The sequence below is a fragment of the Protopterus annectens genome, chromosome 2.part0 (genome assembly GCF_019279795.1).
Source record: "Protopterus annectens isolate FY-2018-M chromosome 2.part0, PAN1.0, whole genome shotgun sequence".
In the NCBI taxonomy this organism is placed as follows: Eukaryota; Metazoa; Chordata; order Ceratodontiformes; family Protopteridae; genus Protopterus; species Protopterus annectens.
The window spans coordinates 633,760,609-633,780,489 of NC_056728.1; the positions used below are offsets into that span (position 1 = coordinate 633,760,609).

At 40.4% G+C, this 19,881-nt stretch overlaps 1 protein-coding gene across 1 annotated transcript in view; it reads right to left on the minus strand.

Annotated features, from left to right (window-relative positions):
- Nucleotides 1-19,881, minus strand: part of TSTD2 (thiosulfate sulfurtransferase like domain containing 2) — a 529,591-nt gene that overhangs the window by 401,826 nt on the left and 107,884 nt on the right. The window contains exon 3 of the mRNA XM_044060999.1: nt 10,805-10,913. Coding sequence (XP_043916934.1) covers nt 10,805-10,913 — 109 coding nt within the window. The remainder of the gene's footprint in view (nt 1-10,804; nt 10,914-19,881) is intronic.

Consider the following 19,881-nt stretch of genomic DNA (forward strand, 5'->3'; position numbering starts at 1 on the left):
ATCTGGTGGAATAGGCTCGAACAGATTTTGTCAGAGCAGTGCCCAATTTGTTATACATATGAAACAAACAAAACTGGTCATAATTTCTGATGTTTTTAGTCTTGTGTAAGTAGAAATGCAGCTGTCTATGAACATCTAATAAACAAAACATATATTCACCTTTGTTAAAAAAATTTGGGAAAGAATACTTGCAAATTAACAGACTGATTTACATTGGATTCTGATACCACCTTTACAGGAAATGATGGGTTGTAACATAAGGTAACTCTGTCTTTATAGAAAATCAAGTATGGAGGTTTTGAGCACAAAGCTTGGATCTCAGAAATTCTCCTGGCAGAGGGAATGGCTACTAAGAAAATTGTTTTCCATGAAAGATATACAAGGTCACATGTAGCTGAGGGTTCAAAAGGAGATTGTGTAAGAGACTGAAGCACAAGATTTAGGTCCCAAGAGGGGACAGAATCTTTAAAGGGGGGCCTTAAGACCATTCGTGAGGTACCAGAATGTACCTGCTTAGTTTGTCTGCTATCACACTGGACTTCCCCAGAATTTGCAATGCTAAAAGAAAGCTGTTGGAAGAGATTGCCCACTGCCACACTCTAAGAGCTTCTCAACACAATGGGTAGGATTTGGTTCCTCCCTATTTGTTGATGTACCAGACAACTGACATGTTGTCCAACTGTACTACAACGTCCTCAAACCAAGAGCATTCTGAAATGCCTGCAGTGCTAACAGCACTGCTCTAATCTCTAGGAAATTTATATGTAAATTGGCCTCCTCGGGGAACTAGGTGCATTGGACTGTCTTCCCCAGATAATGCCTCCCCACACCCTAGCTGGGAAGCGTCCGTGGTCACTATGACCTTGAGCTGAGGGGGAATGAACAGACAACCTTGAAGAACCTGGTCTGAATGAATCCACCACTTGGAATCTCTCTTGCAGATGTCAGTGATTCTTATAAGAGACAGACCGATAAAGAATCGACCACTGAGCAGCTAAAATTGACTGAAGTATTCTCATATAAAACCCGGCAAGTGGTACTAATGTTACTGCTGCAGCCATTGATCTCAGAGCCTGAAGGACCAGGCGGGCTGAAATTGAGGTGCTGCAGATTATCTTTTCAACTTGGAATCTTACAGTCTGAACTCTCAGTAATGGAAGGGAAGCAATGGTTGTTTTTATATTGAAAATTGCTCCTATAAACTCTAAACTTAAATTGGTTGCAGATGAGATTTGTCGAATCCCCAGAAGAGAGCAAGGGTAGAGAACTTGGTCTCTTGCACATATGAGTTAATGCCTGGTTAGAGCTGTAATGAGCCAGTCATCTAGATATGTAAGCACTCAGAATCCTTACAGTCTCAGGTGAGCTGCTACTACTGCCAACACCCTGGGGGCTGAGGTGAATCCAAAGTGAAGTACTCTGAATTGATAATGACTGGCTCCCAGCCAGAACCATAAGTACCTTCTGGATCGTCTGTTCATCTTTATATCATACTACATGATCTAAAAGTCTACAGGGGACATCTAGTCTCCCTTGCCCAGAAAGGGGAGAATGGACTGAACAGTGACCATCCAAAACTTGGTTCTTCGAACTGTCTTGTTTAGTTTGGAGAGATCCAGAATTGGTCTCCAGTCCCGTTTTCTTTGGCACCAAAAAGAACCGAGTAAGTTCCAGATTCTATCTGGTCTGGCAGGACCTCTTGAATGACTCTGACTAGGTGGAACACCTGGTATTTTTCTTGAGATTGAAGGTGAAAGGAAAAAGGTATTATACAGCTTCTGGAAATAATCTTCTGTACCCAAGTATCTTTTGTTATATCTAGCCAGGCTCTCTGGTGCAGAGATAAAAGTCCCCCAACTGTCTCCAGTGGTGGACAATCGGGCCTCCTTTCAGAATCTGTGGCAGGGCTTGTCAAAGAACAATTCTCTGGAACCCTGGTTCTGTGGGCCACTTCTGCCATGAGGACATCTTCGTCTATAGCAGAACCTCCTCCACATGTGTCTTGAAAAGGACCCTCAGACTTCTTGAACCATATTTGTCAACTACCTTGTTGATTCCTAGAAAAGGTTAGTTGAGGAGTCGAAAAATGCACACCCACGACAGACAGGGTCTTTCTGTTTTTTTCATACCTGGACAGAATGTCTTTTACTACGGGGCTGAATAAAGACATCAAAAGGATCACTGATGAAAGAAGACGTGAATGGCTCTGCAAACTCAAAGAGGTGCATCCAGGCGTGCCTCCTTATCGAAACACCTGAACCCATTGCCCGCGAGGTTCCCTCTGCTACATGTGAGATCAAACTCATGGATAAATTGGATATGGACTGTAGGGTCGTCAGCTGGGAAGTAAGAGATGCCTGAACTTCATCACAAATGGCACCTGATAGGGTATTTGATAACTCCTTGATCAAATCCCTCTGTAGTCTAGTAAAGTGTGCCAAATAGTTCAGAGACCTCAAAGCGAAGGTAGCTGATGCATAGACACGCTTCCCAAATCTGTCCATTGCCAACAACTCCCTGTTGGGGGATGGACAGTGAAACTTTCCTTGGTTAGTTCCTTCTTGGTGGCTACCACAATGACCATGGCATCAAAAGGAACTCCCTTTCCCCAAAACTGCTTATCCACAGGTGCTGCCATTATCCTATCTCATCATCAAGAAATAGGCTCTGTGGTGTCTGGTTCCTTCCACGCACACCGTGAGATCAAGTCAATAAGCTCATTGGTGGGTGGAGTCACCTAGGAGGTACAGGGTCCAGTACCAAACACCTCCAGGAGAACACAAATATAAAAAACAGCAAACTGAGCATTCCTTAAAATCCCAACTGGTTTGTTGTTGTTAGCAATTTCATTCAACATACAGTGAATTTCTTCAGACTTCATATTTGTTTTCTAGTTGGTTTTGACCTCCAGGAGAACAGATTCCTCAGACATAGGGTTGCTGGTCATCCAACCACCTCTCTGTTTAAGAATTTCTAGGATGTCTCCAAAGGAAACATCTTCAAGAGGTGATTGTGGGGAACCTTTGTCTTCACTGAAATCTGTGTCTTCAATGATGAACTCCTCTGGGGAGTTAAAGTGTTTCCTCTTACACGTCCTCTTCTTAGGGACCTCCTCAATGGGGTGTTCTGGGAAGTTATCAGGAGAGGAGATTACAATTCTCTGGGCAGGAGTCTGAGATTTTGGTACTGGCTGTCCCTATGGAAGGAGATGGTGAAGCTTTGAGTGCTGAGACATCATGGTAGAAGACTTAGGATCTGATGGGGATAAATCTGTCAGAACTGTCAAGGCAGAAAATACTCTCTTCGCAGCCTCAAGGGCAGAGTGGCTGAGACAGAATGAGGACTTCATATTCAACATGACAAGCTTCTGAATCACAGGCTTCCCCTGCTCCGAAAGCAAAGCCTTCAAGGTGGAAGCTGGAGCACTGTCCAGTGTTGAGACTCTGAGGTGCAGAGACAGCTCTGAAAGTTTCAGAGTTGAATGCAGCACCTCAGACCTGACAAGCAGACTATGGCTCCAGGAGCTCTCCAGATCGGAAGGGACTGTAGCTCTCACTGGAAAATCTTGGATCAGAGGATAAAGTTATCCTCAGATCCCAGCCAGATGGATCCAGATGGCTCGGATCCAGAAACTCTGAAGGAACAGGAGTCAGAGGAGGAATCTGTAAAGGGGGAATAGTACACATACAGATCTCCTGACCCAGAGGGATAGGAGCTGAAGTTACATCAGTCTGGCTCTGCACCAAGATAGTCTTTTTCACCAGTCTTTCCACATCTTCTTCTGTAAGGCTTCTGGAAGAATGAGTGGAGTATATAAACAGAGACCTGGGTCTTTCTAAAAATGGGGAAGGTACCATGTCAGAGACCAGATCCAGTGATGGGGAGTACCTTGTTCTAAGAAGTAACTTGGTAGTCATCTGAAAATCAGGTTTGGATTTCAATGGATCTGATGAAGATCCAAATGAGGAGGGATCCGCAAGCTTTGTCTTCATTGGATCCAACTTAGCAGGAGTCAGATCAGATAATTTTTCCTTAACATGATCTCGTATTTTTTTCCTTTTTGGATCCAGGGTTGAGACTGGGTCCTTATGAGACCTCTTTCTTGAGGAGTCCATAGCTGAGAAGTTGAAGGATGGCTTCGTAGAAGAGTTTTTTTTTTAAACTTTTGTCTTCGAGAGATAATCCTTTGATATAGCCTCTCCAAATAAAGAAGGAAGAAGACCTTTCAGTATCAGCTTATTTCTGCATTCTACTAATGCATGAGGATTAATGTCATGGCATACAGAGCAGTCCTCCTGTAAATGGAGGGGGCCTAGACAACAGACGCAAAGTGTGTAGGCATTGAAAAGTGGCAGTTTGTGCCCACACTTTGAATACTTTTCAAATCCTGCTGGTTTATCCACCATCACAAACTCACAATATGTATTGAAGAGAAACAAGAAAAATATTAACACTACAGTAACAGAGCAAAGAAAAGTTTTTTTTTTTGTTTTTTTTTTTTTTGTTTTTTTTTTTAAGATAGGTAAATATAGGAAAAAAATACTAACAATGGTAAAGGAGCTATGATGGTGTCATTGAAGGGAAGAATATTCTAACAGTACTATCTAAGGAGTACAAAAAACATAAGATAGAAAAAGGGTCAGAAACAAGAATTATATAAATGCGGGTAAGGGACAGTAATAGAAAAACATTTTAAGTAATGAATACAAAACATAACACACATCTGAAGAACACTCGAGAGAAATGGAAGACCATGTCTTTTGCTTGAAGCGGCAAACAAGATCTGTGGTAACTGGGGTTGGTGCACTGTGGGTTAGGGGGAAGCTCAAGAGTTTTTCATTGCCCCAAGCTTTAGCAACAGGCAAGTCCGATCCAAGAGATTGGATCCGAACTCATCAGTTGGGGACAGAATGAAAATTGACAACATAACATCAACTTTTAAACAACAGAAAAAAAAACAATGCTCCCATTTACAACTACAACACAGTCTTGTGACAGTCTGTTAAAATACAAAACTCCTATCTTTAAAATAACTTCCCTGAAGAGTTAAGAGATAAAACACAAACGATTATTTGAAAATGGAAGGTTTTCCTCCATAGGAACCAGTAAAGGAACGGCACAAGCCAATAATCCATCCTGGAAAGCCTTACAGAAGCACACTCTTCAGTATCAGTGCTCAGCTCATTTCAAGCTGTCTGATACTTTGGATGCATGGAAGGTGCCCTGAAATTTTTGGAAGCTGGACGACTGTTATATCCTTGGCAGGATATAACCTACATACCTAAGGCTACTGCATTGATCAATATGACGGATATCTACAGTTATGCACTCCAACACATTATATTTAGCCAAAGACTTGACAAGAAGAATATCTATTCTGACTAAAAGGATGGTATAATGTTGAAAAGACACCCTGGGTAGATGATCTGAACAACTAGGAGTTAAGGGGTCAAGTCAGTTACTTCCCCATGCGTCCTACGATTGTGAAGTTCCACCAACATAAAAATAAAAACAAATTAGCCTTGCTATTTGATTTGGACATAATGTCATATCATCAGCTACCAAACTTTGTTAAAAATCACAAGAAATCACAGCCATATGCAATCTAGCAAAGAAGGCCAGACATTAAAAAAATCACTCAAACCAGAAAGATTACAGTATACTGTGCTAACAAGAAACAAAATTACCATTTTACTAAAATACAATAAGCAACATCTCTGAACATGAAAGCAGCAACACCACCTTGTCTGTAATGTACATAAAATGAGTGGACTGAACAAAGGCTAAGACTAATGACTGCCCCATGCTTGGTACATGACAATGTTTGCAGTGATACTTAAAACTGTGGCACTTGGATTCATCATCATCATCAACCCCTTTTTTCCACTTTCTGCATGGAATCAGAGTATTGTGTCAATTGTCACCATCTCTCTTGATTCAATGCCACTCTCCTACCTTATTCAACACTCATGCCTGTCTCAGGTCTTCTCTCGCACAATCCATCCACCTCTTTCTGGATGCCTTTGTTTCCTCACATCTTCTTACTGTCTGTCCCAAATCATCTTCACCAGATTGTCTTCTGTTTTTCTGCTCATGTGCCCGAACCACCATAATTTATTCTCTTTGACTCTCTCTGCAATTGGAGCTACTTTGACTTTCTGTTCTGATGTTCTCATTTCTTTGTCTGTCCCATAGTCTGCATCCTACCACTCACTTGTCTCAGGCACTTCATTTCCATCACCTCTAGCTTCCTCAACTGCTCTGTCTTTACTGCCCAAGTTTCTTTATCATACATTAGTACTGGTCTCACCACTGTCTGATACATCTTACTTTTCAGCTTCTTTGTTATTCTTCTGTTCTACACTACCACTGACACTCTCTGTCAGTTGGCTGCAGACCCTCTGATTCTAGCTCTGAGTTCCTCATTCAGATTTCCCTTCTCCTCAACCACCCCTCTCAGAAAATTGAAGCCATTAACATGTTCCACTATTTTCTCTTCTATCTCAGTTTTTAGCTTCTTCTGATTTCTCCCATTTGCTGTCATTGCAACTGTCTTATCTGTATTCACTTTCTTCCCATGTCACTTCAGTTTTGCATTCCATTCCTCTATCCTTTGCTGAAGTTCTTGCTTAGAGTCTGCCTGTAATACCACATCATCTGCACACAGCAACTTTGTTGATCTGCCCCCTCCAACCTGTATGCTAATGTAGTCCACCACCACTATGAACAGCAATGGACTCTGAGCTGAACCCCTCTGTGAGACCAAACACTGTTTGTACTTGAGTCACTGTGCCTTTGTACATAGCCTGTACTAATTCTACCAATATTTCTGGGATTCAAACCACTGTATGACTGCCCAATTCAACTTTCTTCGGAGTTGGTCATAGCTTTCTCCAAGTATAGGAATGCCCAGTTAGACTCTTTCCCTCTTTCCTCTTCTCTAGCTTCTTCTCTGCCGTCTCTCTCATTACAAACATTGGGTCAGTTGTGTTGTATCCTGATCTAAATCTGAACTGCTCATATACAGGTTCATAGGTATATACTAGGTTAACTAGGTTATGGGCGGCACAGTGGTGCAGCGGTTAACGTTGTCGCCTCACAGCAAGAGGTTCTCTGGTTCGATTCTCAGCTGGGGTGCCTTCTGTGTGGATTTGCATGTTCTCCCTGTGTTCGCGTGGGTTTCCTCCGGGTACTCCGGTTTCCTCCCACATTCCAAAGACATGCATCTGGAGCATTTCTCCCCGGGCCTCCGCTGAAAACAGGCTCTGTGGAACCTAGTCGGACTTTCCCGGTCAACAAATGTTAAATAAAAATAAAAATAAATAAAATTAACAACCACCAGGGCCTTTAGAAGCTTAGCTGTGCAATCCAACCAAATTGTGTCTCTATATATCATGGTTGTTTACGAGGAGGTGTTATGTTAGTTATGAAGTTTCTAGAGGTTATGTGGAAGAATACGTTAGTTTGGGCATTATTGTCTACCTCTGCCTATCAGAGAGATGGGGGCCAGACCTGGGGTGAATCTCTAATTTCCCAGTCAATGGTCAAGATTATGCTTAAATATGCCTGGGGTGGACTCTGCTTCACATAAATGAGAAGCCTGTTCTGGAACATGGGGATCCTCTGAGACACAAATCTGTCTCATCAACATATATAATTTATGTCACAAGCAAAATCTCCCATCTTACTTTCTACTACTCTTCATATTCGTTCATCAATCACTCTCTTCAGACCTTTTATGCAGTGTGACACGAGTCTGATACCTCTGTACAGTCCACAGTTGTGGATGTCTCCTTTGTTCTTGTACACTGGCACTAGTATGCTTATTCTCCAGTCATCTGGGATACACCATTCTCTCTATACTGTTATGTGAACCCTCAGGAGCCATCTTTCTTTCTCTATCTAACACAAGATTTTTATCATATCCGATGTGACCTCATCTGAGCCTGCTGCTTTCCCCAACTTCATTTTCCTTAATGCTGTTCTTACTTCTACTAGGGTGGGCTCCTCCTCTTCTTTCATCACAAGCTGTGTCTGGGGCAGTACAGTTTCCATGGGGTTTTCTTCATTCAGAAGCTGCTGGATGTTTTCCTTCCATCTGCCTTTGATGTCCTATGGACTGCTGAGCAGGTTGTTGCTGGCATCCTTTATGAAGGGTGTCTTACTATTTTTATCTTTCTGTCTTTGCCTTGTATCCTTAAGCTCTTGTCCTTTTTTTCTCCAGTCAACTTACAGATCTTTAGCCTAGTCTCTGATGGGTCTATGGTTAATTGTCGAACAGACTAACCATCAAACGGCACACCATCAAAACAAACCATCAAAAGTCCATTCTTTGAACACGCACTTCATTGAACCTGTGAGACAGGGAAAGTAACTAGTTGGCCAACACTGTCCTGTCTCACTATTCCCTTCTGTAGTGCAGTCTTGGAGTTGATATATATAGTTAGGGGGTGTGGGGGGCATTTGTGAGATGGGGAAGTGTTGGCCAACTAGTGCCGTTCGATAGTTAGTTCGTTCAGCGATTAACCAAAGACTCGTCTCTGATTACCTTAGAACCTTTTCTAACCAGTGCATGTAGTTAACTGTGGCAACCAGTGGTTTATGGTGTGGCCAGCTCTTGCCATTGGGATGATTTTGCAATTGCCAGTTCTACTCCAATGTCCTTTCCTTACTAAAAGAATGTTTACCTGAGTTGTATGATGGCTACTCTTGTATGTGATGTTGTAACTGTCTCTCGCTAAGCGATGAGCTGTCCACCCATCACTCCATTTGCCAAACAGAAGTCTAGAATGGCATCTCCTTCTTTATTCCCGTTACACCCATCATGAGAAACCAGGCAGTCCTCATATTCAGTTTTGTCTGTCCCAATATGTGCGTTGAGGTCCCCCATTATCAATACCAATTCATGTTGTCTGGCTTTATCTAGTAAGTCCTGCAACTGTTGTCCGAACGTACTCTTTTCCTCACCATCACAAACCTGCTGTGGGGCAAAGGCTGGCATTATGAATACTCCCCTAACCTTACACTGGAATCGGACTGTCATGAGTCCGTCAGTAATTCTGAAGACATCCCCCATCGTCTTCTGAAACCTCTCCCTCACTATAATTCCCACACCATTTCTAGTCTATCCTCCTCCTGAGTAGTACAGTCTGGATCTCAAGCCAACTGGCTTTGCTGCACTGCCCTTTCACTGTGTCTCCTGGATACACAGGCTGTCCTGCCTCCTCCTTACCTTCATGTCATCCACTCTCAAGCTGCGTCCTGTCAGTGAATCTTTTTTGACACTTGAACTGTATACTTCTAACAGTAAAAATCATCAAGTTTTTAATACAGCAATAACCAACAATGTCAGTGTAGTATACTGAAGATTTACCTACGACTGGTGTGGTTTAATCACAAGGGCGAAGACACAGTAATTAAATAAAGCCAACCATGGGTAAATCTGCAGTCAGTTATTGCTATTATACGGTGACATTATTTAAGAAAAAATACTTACTTTTCTTAAATAATGTCTCTGTATATAATGCCACCGTGTTGCCCATCCCCATTTTTCCAGTATCCTGGGACTTTTCTGATGTACTGTGCATGTGTATGGGACTTGCGTTCCCATGCTTACGCAGTACATCAGTGTTGTGCAAAGGAAGCAATGGAGAAAGAAAGATCTCTGTTGCTTTTTTTTTCTTTTTTTGCTTTTTTTTTCTATAAAAGAAAAAAGAAACCAGGAGACTTTTAACATTCGGAAGACAGAGAAAATAAAAGGATAATCAGGTACGTTGCTTTAGTTTTGCAGAGCATACCTGATTATCCTCTTATTTTTCTCAGCACCATCTCCCTCATCCATTTGAGGCCTTCAGTTTTGTAAATTTATTCAAAAGAAGAAAGAAAAGAAAAAATATTATGAGATATACATGCGTAAATGGGCGTGCCTTCATTGAAGGTTGAACGTCGAGCTGGCACCTCAGCGTTCGTCAAAATCTACTGCCAATCATTAGCGGAACGGAGTTCCGCTGTGGCGACCCCTAACCGGGAAAAGCAGAAAGACAACAACAACAACCAATGGAAAAAAGTCAGGGTGCCCGAATCTTTTTCCATTGGTATATTCTTGGATTTACAATGGGCATGCTGGTTGGGCTGACCAATCAGCATGCTCCTTTTTGAAGATTACTGGCCATTCACAGAATGTTGTTGTGTCTTTCGGCTTTTCCCAGTTAGGGGTCGCCACAGCGGAACTCCGGTCCGCTAATGATTGGCAGTAGATTTTTACGTGCCGAGTTGCCAGCTCTGATGCACAACCTTCAACGAAGGTACGTCCATTCACGCATGTCTCCACACAGAAGATGTTCTAGCTGAGAATCGAGCAGGATAACGTCTAACTGTGTGGCGACAACGCTACCGCAGCACCACCACCATACCCAATAATGCACAGGTCAGACAGTTTCCATAGTAAGCTTTAAACCATACAGAATGCTGGACACTTCTTATTGTACAGAAGCAACCCTGTTTACAAGGCTCAAGTAAGCTGATTACTGATCATCTCCTACACCTTAACAAATAAATTCTGGGATGCACAGCACATCCTGAATGACAGTTTGGAGCATGTTACCGATTATCATACCACAGATTTTTAGTTCATGAAAAACTGCAAGCTGGCATGATCTTAATGTGAACATTGTGTGAAACTCTGCATAATATGGAGACAAATCATGAGTCGGAAAACTGAAGGGCAAGTAAAGCTACTGCAGAATGAAGCAAGATAGCACAAAAAATAAAAACAGCCAAAGGCAAAGGTTAAAAAATAGCATACCTTGCCAGTGAGAGACAGCTGCTGACAGAGGGCTTTTTGCCACGCACAGATCTGGTGAGGGTCAAGCACATCACAGTAACAATAATACAGCAGCACTTCACCAATGTCTCTAAGTGGAGAAATGTAACATGAAAACATTACTCAAGGCTACACAAAAGAAAACTTTATGACTGTTTATATTTATTTTCAGTCACTGTTTTGACACATCTCCTTTCAACAACACTAAGCAGCTAACAAACAACATGAAAAGTGTGAAAGTTTTGAAGCATACATTTTCAAGTGAAACAGAGAAGGCATGTTACCTCTGAAATCTTTTTATATTCCAATTACCAACATTTCAATGTTTAACCAACAGTGGGACATCTGTTTTCCAGTGGACATACCCCATTGCCTCAGTACATGCATGAACTGTATTCAGGATGCTAAAAGCTGATTCATTTAACCTCTGCTAAAAAACAGTGCAGTAGAAGACCCTTTCCCTACCTATTCCTGATGAGAGACAGCATGGTTTTTACTCCTGAGCATTCCTCACCACCCAACCCTTCTGACTCTCCATGACTACCACTGAACTCAGAATGCTGGCAGCATGATGAGGCAATTTCCTTTGTGCCAATATCTAGAATGCCCTTTGCCAGTCTTTGTTAACTTATAACCTAAATCTACCACTCACAAAAACAGCTTAAGGCTGTCACATGCATTCTTCAATTTCCATGGCTCCTCAACAGGAAAAGTACCTATTACCTGCTCTGTGGAAAAAAAATCCTCACGCTCTCACAACATTGTGTCTTCTAATTTTAGACTGAATCTCCTTTTATTCACAGGTGCTGTTGGTAACTTGGGCCTTGATAAGCAAAAGCAAAAAAAAACTCAGTCTATTCCATATGAATCTCAGAAGCAATGTAAACAAAATTCCAGAAATACTCACGTGGATAAAATAGCACTTCCCTGACATATTGGCAATAACAGAATCTTGGCTAAAACCTAATAATAACAACACAGAAATATTCCTCCCAGGCTTTAACATCAATGAAAAACAAAACAGTAGTTGTTGGAGCCATGAACAGTTTTGGTAAAACAGTCTTTAATAAGGTAGAATCCATGTAGAAAGCAATAAAACACAAGTGCTAAAAAAACACTTTCTCCTCTAGACTTCTTCAGGTGAATAGTGAATGCAGCATAATATGTCTTTTAAATAAGTAAAACTTAATCACATGAATAGAATCACATGACAATTAAGTCACATGATGTATAAATGCATAGAAAAATCACGAGTAGCAAGTGACGCAAGTCACATGACTTTAAAAAGTAAGAAAATCACATATTACAATAAAAATAAAATACAATAAAGTACAATAAATGTAACTGTTTGGAACTGATAAAAAAAAAAACAATTATTACTGTACTTTCATTTGAAGTTCTCTTAAGTAGGGTTTTGTGCTAACAAACCCATTCAGGCCAGAAGGGCTGTATGCTTTGAAACGCAGTATCCATTTCAGTTCCTCTATTTCAGTTTGATGCTTAATGTCACCTCCTCTTACATGCACGATCATAAATTTAAAACTGTGTGAGGTCAGGTTCAAGAATATGTTTACTAAGTGCGTTAGTTGGAATATGTCTCCTGATAGATAAGTGATTACATATCCTTTCTTAAATTTTTTGACTGGATTTACCCACATACCATGGACATTGAGTACTTTTGGCTAAATATATAATATTACAGGTATTACAATTCCCACAGGGTCTGAGATAAAATTCCTTGCCACTAACTGGGTGTATAGTACTCTTGTCTGTGTATATATATAATTGCAGTAAACACAATTATTACATTTATAAGTGCCACATTTTTTACTCTGGAACACTCACAGTTTTTGGCTGTTTTTTGTAACATAGCTTATTCTTCAAATTATTGCCTCTTCTGTAACTAAATAATGGTCTGTCCCTCAATACTGTGTCTAATTCTGGAATGTCTTTAGGTATGGACCAGTATTTCTTAATAGTATGTTGTACCGCAGATGTGTTCCTATTGTACGTCAGATTGCATCTAAAAGTATTACTACTCCAAGTTCCATCTTTTACTAAAAGTGAATGCTCCTGGAAAGTTGATTGGAACTCAGTGTCCCTTTGGGCTATGACCTCATTTTTAATAGCTTCTAAGGTCCTGGTATTATAATCCCTTTCTTTGAAGGCATGTTCAATATTCTTTAGTTGTTCAGTCATGTTAAGATTGTCAGTATTTAAGCATGCTACCCACGACATTTGTTTTTTAACAATGTTATTAAAAACAAATGGGGAGGGGTGCATACTTGTTTTATGTAGCTATGTGTTCAATTAATCATTTTTTTGTATAGTGTTGTGTCCATTTTACCATCATCATCCTTGATTAATTTAATGTCCAAAAAATGTATCACTTTATTAGACTTCTCACTTTTAAATTTTAAGAAGTTGGTGCTTTTTGAGATGTGTTTTAATAACAAAATAACATCAGAGTCAGACCTTTTCCATATCAAAAAGACATTGTCTACAAAAAATGTATCTCATACAAGCTAATCTTCTCCATACTGATTACCTAAAACTGTAGCCTCACTCCAAATATAACATAATGTAGCATCTACATCTTAAATGTATATATTGTAATATAGTTTTCTAACTGTCCTCTCTTTCCACTATGTGGTGGTGATTCCCTCTACTAGCAACTCATAATGTTTGTTGCTACTTAACTAAAAAACTTCCACATCTCACATCCTATTTGGTTATTTTTCCACCCCACCTTTTCTAGTTCTTAACTGTCTGTCTCAATTCTATACTTTTTAAATGATATACTTTCCACCTTTACTCACCCCCTCAATACAAATTGTATTTACAAATGTGAGTTTATGACGACGTTCAAATGAATAACTACATCCAACTGTATTACAATTATGTATAACCTTGCACATCACTGCAACTAATCCTCAGTTCAACTTGTCCCTATTCTAGTATAAAAGTATATATGTAATGCATGTTCTACTATTCTTTTTGATTGTATCTTACTAGGTTTTGCTATGTAATATTTACTTTGTTGCTTATTGTTACTGTGTATTATGGAGCTTTTCTCTCCGGGCCTCCACTGAAAATGGGCTCCCTGAGCCCAGTGGACCTCTCCGGTCATCAAACTGGAAATTAATAAATAAAACGTCTGTAGAAGATGACATTGTCTTTATAAGGATTTTCAGTCAATACATATCTCTTCTCCCAATAATACATTACAATAATAATTCAATCAGGGCTAAATATCTGGATCTGCTTAGAAGATGGAAGCTCGTGAATTTCAGCTGCTCATTTAGGTACATGGAACTCATGAATGCCTATTTTGATCCCAGAGAAGCTGCACTACGTAGTGATGCTGAAATTCTATACAACTAATTAGTGTCTGACATTGCTCTTACTGCACACTCCTTCTTATTACACATATCGCTGGATAAAATTCTTTCCTTCGAAAAGCAACATATTGAGATTATAAAACGAAAACTTAAGCGTGACACAGAAAATTTTAAAAATAGCAATGTTTTCACTTGGCTCAATAAGAGCACTCTAAACTGAAAACTTTATCAACACTTGGAAGTTTCTGACTCTATGGCAGAACAAGAAGCTGTCGAACAACAGTGTGAACCAGCATTTGTGGATGCTAACAGTGTAAGGGCTCTTGATCCTATGGATTTTTCCCTGTTAATGGAGAATCCACTACCGCTAGTGACATCAAAGCCGAGGAGACAGGATCGATGGAAGAATCAAAACAAAGCAGAACATGATCCAAGAACATGGATCCAAACAAGGAACCAAATAAATTGGTAATTAATATTTCCTCTTACATTTTAAGTTCAGATGAAGAATTTGTTTTATCTAAAGGCCCATCTTACATGCCTACCTCTTATACTGACGTATCACAAACACTAACTGAGCTCAGCTACTTCACAAGGAATTTAAACTTAAAAGTTACATTTGGAAATCAAAAGATTGAACAAAAAGTGTCAAAAAAAAGTAGTATTTTTGTACCTCCTAACCATCCTTTGATTTTAACATTTAAAAAACTGGTAGAAAAGGAAATATGAGCTATGTTCATTTGGCTTTAAAATAGAAATGAAAACATCAATACAAATATCCTCAATTTTTTTAATCTAAAACCCAAATATGCGCAAGCATAGATGAGCTTTTTCATAATACAATCATTGTTATCAAAGGCGCTGACAAGGGCGAAGGTATTGTGGTCATGCACAGTAGCTTGTACTTTGATTCTATGTTCAAGCTACTGAATACAAGTTAATCAGCAACTTTTAAACATGCACATATTTCAGCGTATTATTCCAGAACTAAACCACTATTTAACTGCATCATTTCCTAAAATGCCTACTATCTATGGACTACCGAAAATTCATGTGGGCACATTGGTTGCAAATATCTATGCGACCATTGTGATGTATTATTGGGAGAAGAGATATGTACTGACTTACAATCCTTATAAAGATAATGTCATCCTCTACAATCATTTTATAGACAATGTCTTTTTGATATGGAAAGGGTCTGACTCTGATTTTATTTTGTTCTTAGGACATAAATCAAAAAGCACCAATGTCTTAAAATTTAAAAGTGAGAAATCCAACAAAGAGATGCATTTTTGGACATTAATCAAGGATGTTAATGGTAAAACAGACATAACACTGCACACAAAAACGATAAATGCAACACATACCTACATAGAATAAGTATGCACCCCCTCCATTTGTTTTTAGTAATATTGTTAAAAAACAAATGTCGAGGGTAGCAGGCTTAAATACTGTTAATCTTAACATGACTGAACTAAAGAATACTGAACATGCCTTCAAGGAAAGGGGTTATAATACCAGAACCTTAGAAACTATTAAAAATGAGGTAATAGCCCAAAGGGATACTGAGTTATAGCCAACTTTCCGGGCACAAATCCCCTTTAGTGAAAGACAGAACTCAGACTAGTAATACTTTTATATGCAATCTGACATACAATAGGAACACCTCTGCAGTACAACATATTATTAAGAAATACTGGTCCATACTTAAGATGTTCCAGAGTTAGACACAGTATTGAAGGACAGACCATTATTTAGTTCCAGAAGGAGCAATAATTTAAGAATAAGCTATGTTATAAAGAACAGCCAAAGTCTTGAATATGTTCCAGAGTAAAAACATGGCACATGCAAATGTAATAATTGTGTTTACTGCAATTATATATACACAGATAAGAGTATTACACACCCTGTTAGTGGCAAAGAATTTTTTCTCAGATCCCATGGGAATTGTAATACCTCTAATATTGTATATTTAACCAAGTGTACTCAATGCCCATCATATTATGTGGGTAAATCCAATCAAAAACTAAATAAAAGGGACTTCCAAGATGGCTTCACACTGAGTAACAGCTTGTTTCTAGCTCTCCCAGGGTGAAAACAGAAACTCAGCAGAGAAGGCCAGTAGACTTGTGTTTTTGGGTAAATTTCAGTTAGTGCACTGCCTGGATGCCAGGAATAAAGAAATACAGAAGTCCCGGAAAAAAAATCAGCTACAAAAAGTGGGGAAGAAACACTGGGGAAAGTTCTGCAGCTGTTCAGCAAAAAGCAATGCAACCTTCAGACATGACGTCCAGTAACCTACAGAAAGACATAAGACAACTGCATACAGACCTAGTTAAAATAAACAAAACATTGATGGAGTACGTCAACACAACCAACAAAAGGATAAAAAAATAGAAGAAGCTTTAAACAGATATTCAGTTGAGATGATAAAGCTGCAGAAATCAGAGGTCGAAATAAAGAAAAGGCTGTCTGAATATGAAACTGCTCAGGAAGAGATGTTTAGAAAAATAGAATTATAGGAGAGAGGCCGTAGGGAAAAAGTACAGTTTTGTACCTACCATAAATGTAGATGTCCGAACTGGATAGCATCTGCAGTCATAACAAGTGGGTTGTCCTGTTGTCAGGCAGCCCTTCAGTCGGCCGGATTCCAAAGTCCGGGTCCGGCTTTGGCTGATGTCGCACTCCACCCGACGTCATCTCTGTTGGTCTTCGGGTATAAAGGCATCAGCCGACGCCATTTTCCTCAGTGTTTCTTGCCCCAGATGCCAGTAGCCCTCTTGCAGGCTAAAATTTGGATAGATGCCAATGTTTCCAAATAGATAGAGGTATACACAACAATAAGCATGTATGTACATATACACAAACAAATACACCATAAAAGGCTCCCCCCCAACAGCTAGCTATTAGAAGGGTAAACACCCTAGGAGTACCACAGAGGGAATGGAGGAGGGTAATCCTGACTGCAGATGCTATCCAGTTCGACATCTACATTTATGGTAGGTACAAAACTGTACTATGTCCTTCATGGATGCATCTGCAGTCATAACAAGTGGGTAGAATACCATAGCCAACTAGGGGAGGAGGATAAAAGTAGATTATGGTGTGTTTAGGATCCCTTGCAGTACAGCAGTGGCAAACCCTGCTCGGGATCTGGAATATAGAGGCAAATTATAATGCTTGGCAAATGTATGCACGGAGGTCCAAGTAGCCGCCTCAATAATGTCTTTGGTTGCCACTCCTTGTAAGAAGGCTGTGGTAGTGGCTGTTGCCCTTGTAGAATGAGGTCTTATGTTCTGTGGAATTGGTTTTCCATGGAAGGAGTAACAGAATCGTATGCAATTTCCTATCCATTTGGAGATTGTCTGTTTGGAAATAGCTTTTCCTTCCCTTCCTGTTGCATAGGCTACAAAAGTTGGTCAGTCTTTCTGCTATTTTTGTTCTGTCCAAGTAGTAGCGTAGCTGTCTATGTACATCCAAGGTATGCAGTATTCTTTCCCTCTGTTTTGTGGGTTGGGAAAGAAGGTAGGTAGGTGGATTGCCTGGTTTAAAGACACTCTGGATACCACCTTAGGCATAAATGTAGGATTAGTCCTCATGGACACTCTATCTTGGTGGAAGATTAGGAAGGGTTGCACTGCCATTAAGGCCTGTAGTTCTGAAACCCTCCTTGCTGAAGTAATTGCCAGTAGGAAAGCAGTTTTCCATGACAGGTGTTGTAGGTCTGCTGTTGCTGCTGGTTCAAAGGGTGCTAGTGTCAACTTTTCTAGCACAAAGTTTAAATCCCAAGCTGGTAATGGTGGTTTCCTTGGAGGTTTTACATTCTTGATTCCTCTGAGGAATTGCCTGAGCAAAGGGTGCGAAAAAACAGGTGTATCAAATCTGTATTCTGCTGAAATAGCTGATGCATGTATCTTGATGGAGGAGTAGGACAGGCCTGAATGAAGAAGTTCGCCAGATACTCCAGAATGTTAGGCATATCTATGTTTGACACATCTTTTCCTCTTTCCATAGATGACAAACCTTTTCCATTTTCCAGCATAGTTCCTTCTTGTTGAAGGTCTGCGTGCTTCAAGAATAATGTCTTTAACTCTTTGGGAAAGTTCTGGAATAGCTGCTGTTATGTGATGTTCCATGCAGTCAGTTGCAAGGTTTTAGGTTTGGATGTATGATGCTGTAGTTGTTCTGCGTTAACATCAAAGGTATCAGGGAATTGTCCACATATTGTTCGAGACATGCTCCTCAGTAGTGGGTACCAGTGTTGTCTTGGCCAGTTTGGAGCTATCAGGATTATCCTTGGACGTTCTTCCTTGATTTTCAGTAGTACCTTGTGTATCAAAGGAAGAGGCGGAATGCATATGCTGTTAGGCCTTTCCAGTTGAAAGAGCGAATCCACTTTCCATGCTAATGGGTGGAATGTCCTTGTGCAGAATTTTTGAGCTGGTGATTGAGAGGTGATGCGAATAGGTCTATCTGTGGCATTCCCCATTTCTTTGAGATGGTCTTGAAGATGTCCGGGTGAAGCTTCCATTCGTGGGCATCCGAAGTGGTTCTGCTTAAAATGTCTGCTAGGGTATTGTCTTTCCCTGGTACAAATATTGCCTGTAACTGGATGTTGTAGCTGAGTGCCAGGGTCCACAGCTCCAAGGTCATTCTGCATAGGGGTATGAATGAGTGCCTCCCTGTTTGTTGATGTACCACATGACTGTGGTGTTGTCTGTCCTTATCATCAACTGGCCCTCTTTGAGAAATGGTTTGAACTTTTGGATTGCCAGTTTTACTGCCAGCATTTCTTTTAGGTTGATGTGCAGTTGAAGTTGATCCTGTGTCCACAATCCTTGCACGCATTTGTCCAGCATGTGGGCCCCCATCCTAGGTCTGAAGCGTCTGTTGTGATGGTCTGGCTTGCTTGACATCTGCGAAAGGGTAGGCCTGGGTTTGACTGGCATGCCTGAGCCCACCATAGGAACTCCTGTTTTAAGCATGGAATTAGTGGGATTTCTGTTTCTAGACTGTGTCTGTGTTGGGACCATAAATTCTTTAGGTACCACTGTAGTTTTCTCATATGTAGTCTGGCAAATGGAACCAAGATTATGCATGATGCCATGAAGCCCAAGGCCTGCAGTACTTTTCTTGCTGTTAACTTGTTCAGTTTTGTTAGTGCCAAGAAGTATAGAGGGAGTTCTTTTTGTTTTTCTGTAGTCAGGAATGCCATTTGTTTTACTGTGTCCAATTCAGCCCAAGAATGTCCTTGTTTGGGATGGTATCAGCCTTGACTTTTGTAAATTGATTGTGTATCCCAGTGCTTGTAGCAAGTAAATGACCCTTTGTAAATCTGTTGTCAGCTTGCTTTTGTTGTTCCCTTGTAGCAGGCAGTCGTCCAGGTATGGGTAAATTTGAATTCCCTGAAGTCTGCAATTACTGATGCCAGGCATTTTGTGAATACTCTGGGCAGTAGATAAGCCAAAAGGCAATGCTGAGAATTGATAGTGCTCTGATCCTGCAAGAAATCTGAGGTATCTTCTGCAGATTGGTCGAATGGGGCGTGCAGGTATGCCTCCTTGAGATCTAGAGTTACCAGCCAAGACTCCTTGCCCAGCATGGGAAGAAGTTGCTGTACGGTCAGCATTTTGAATTTTTGTACAATGATGTATGTATTTAAGGTGTTCAGGTCGAGAATTGGTCTCCAACTTTTTCCTTTCTTGGAACTAGGAATAG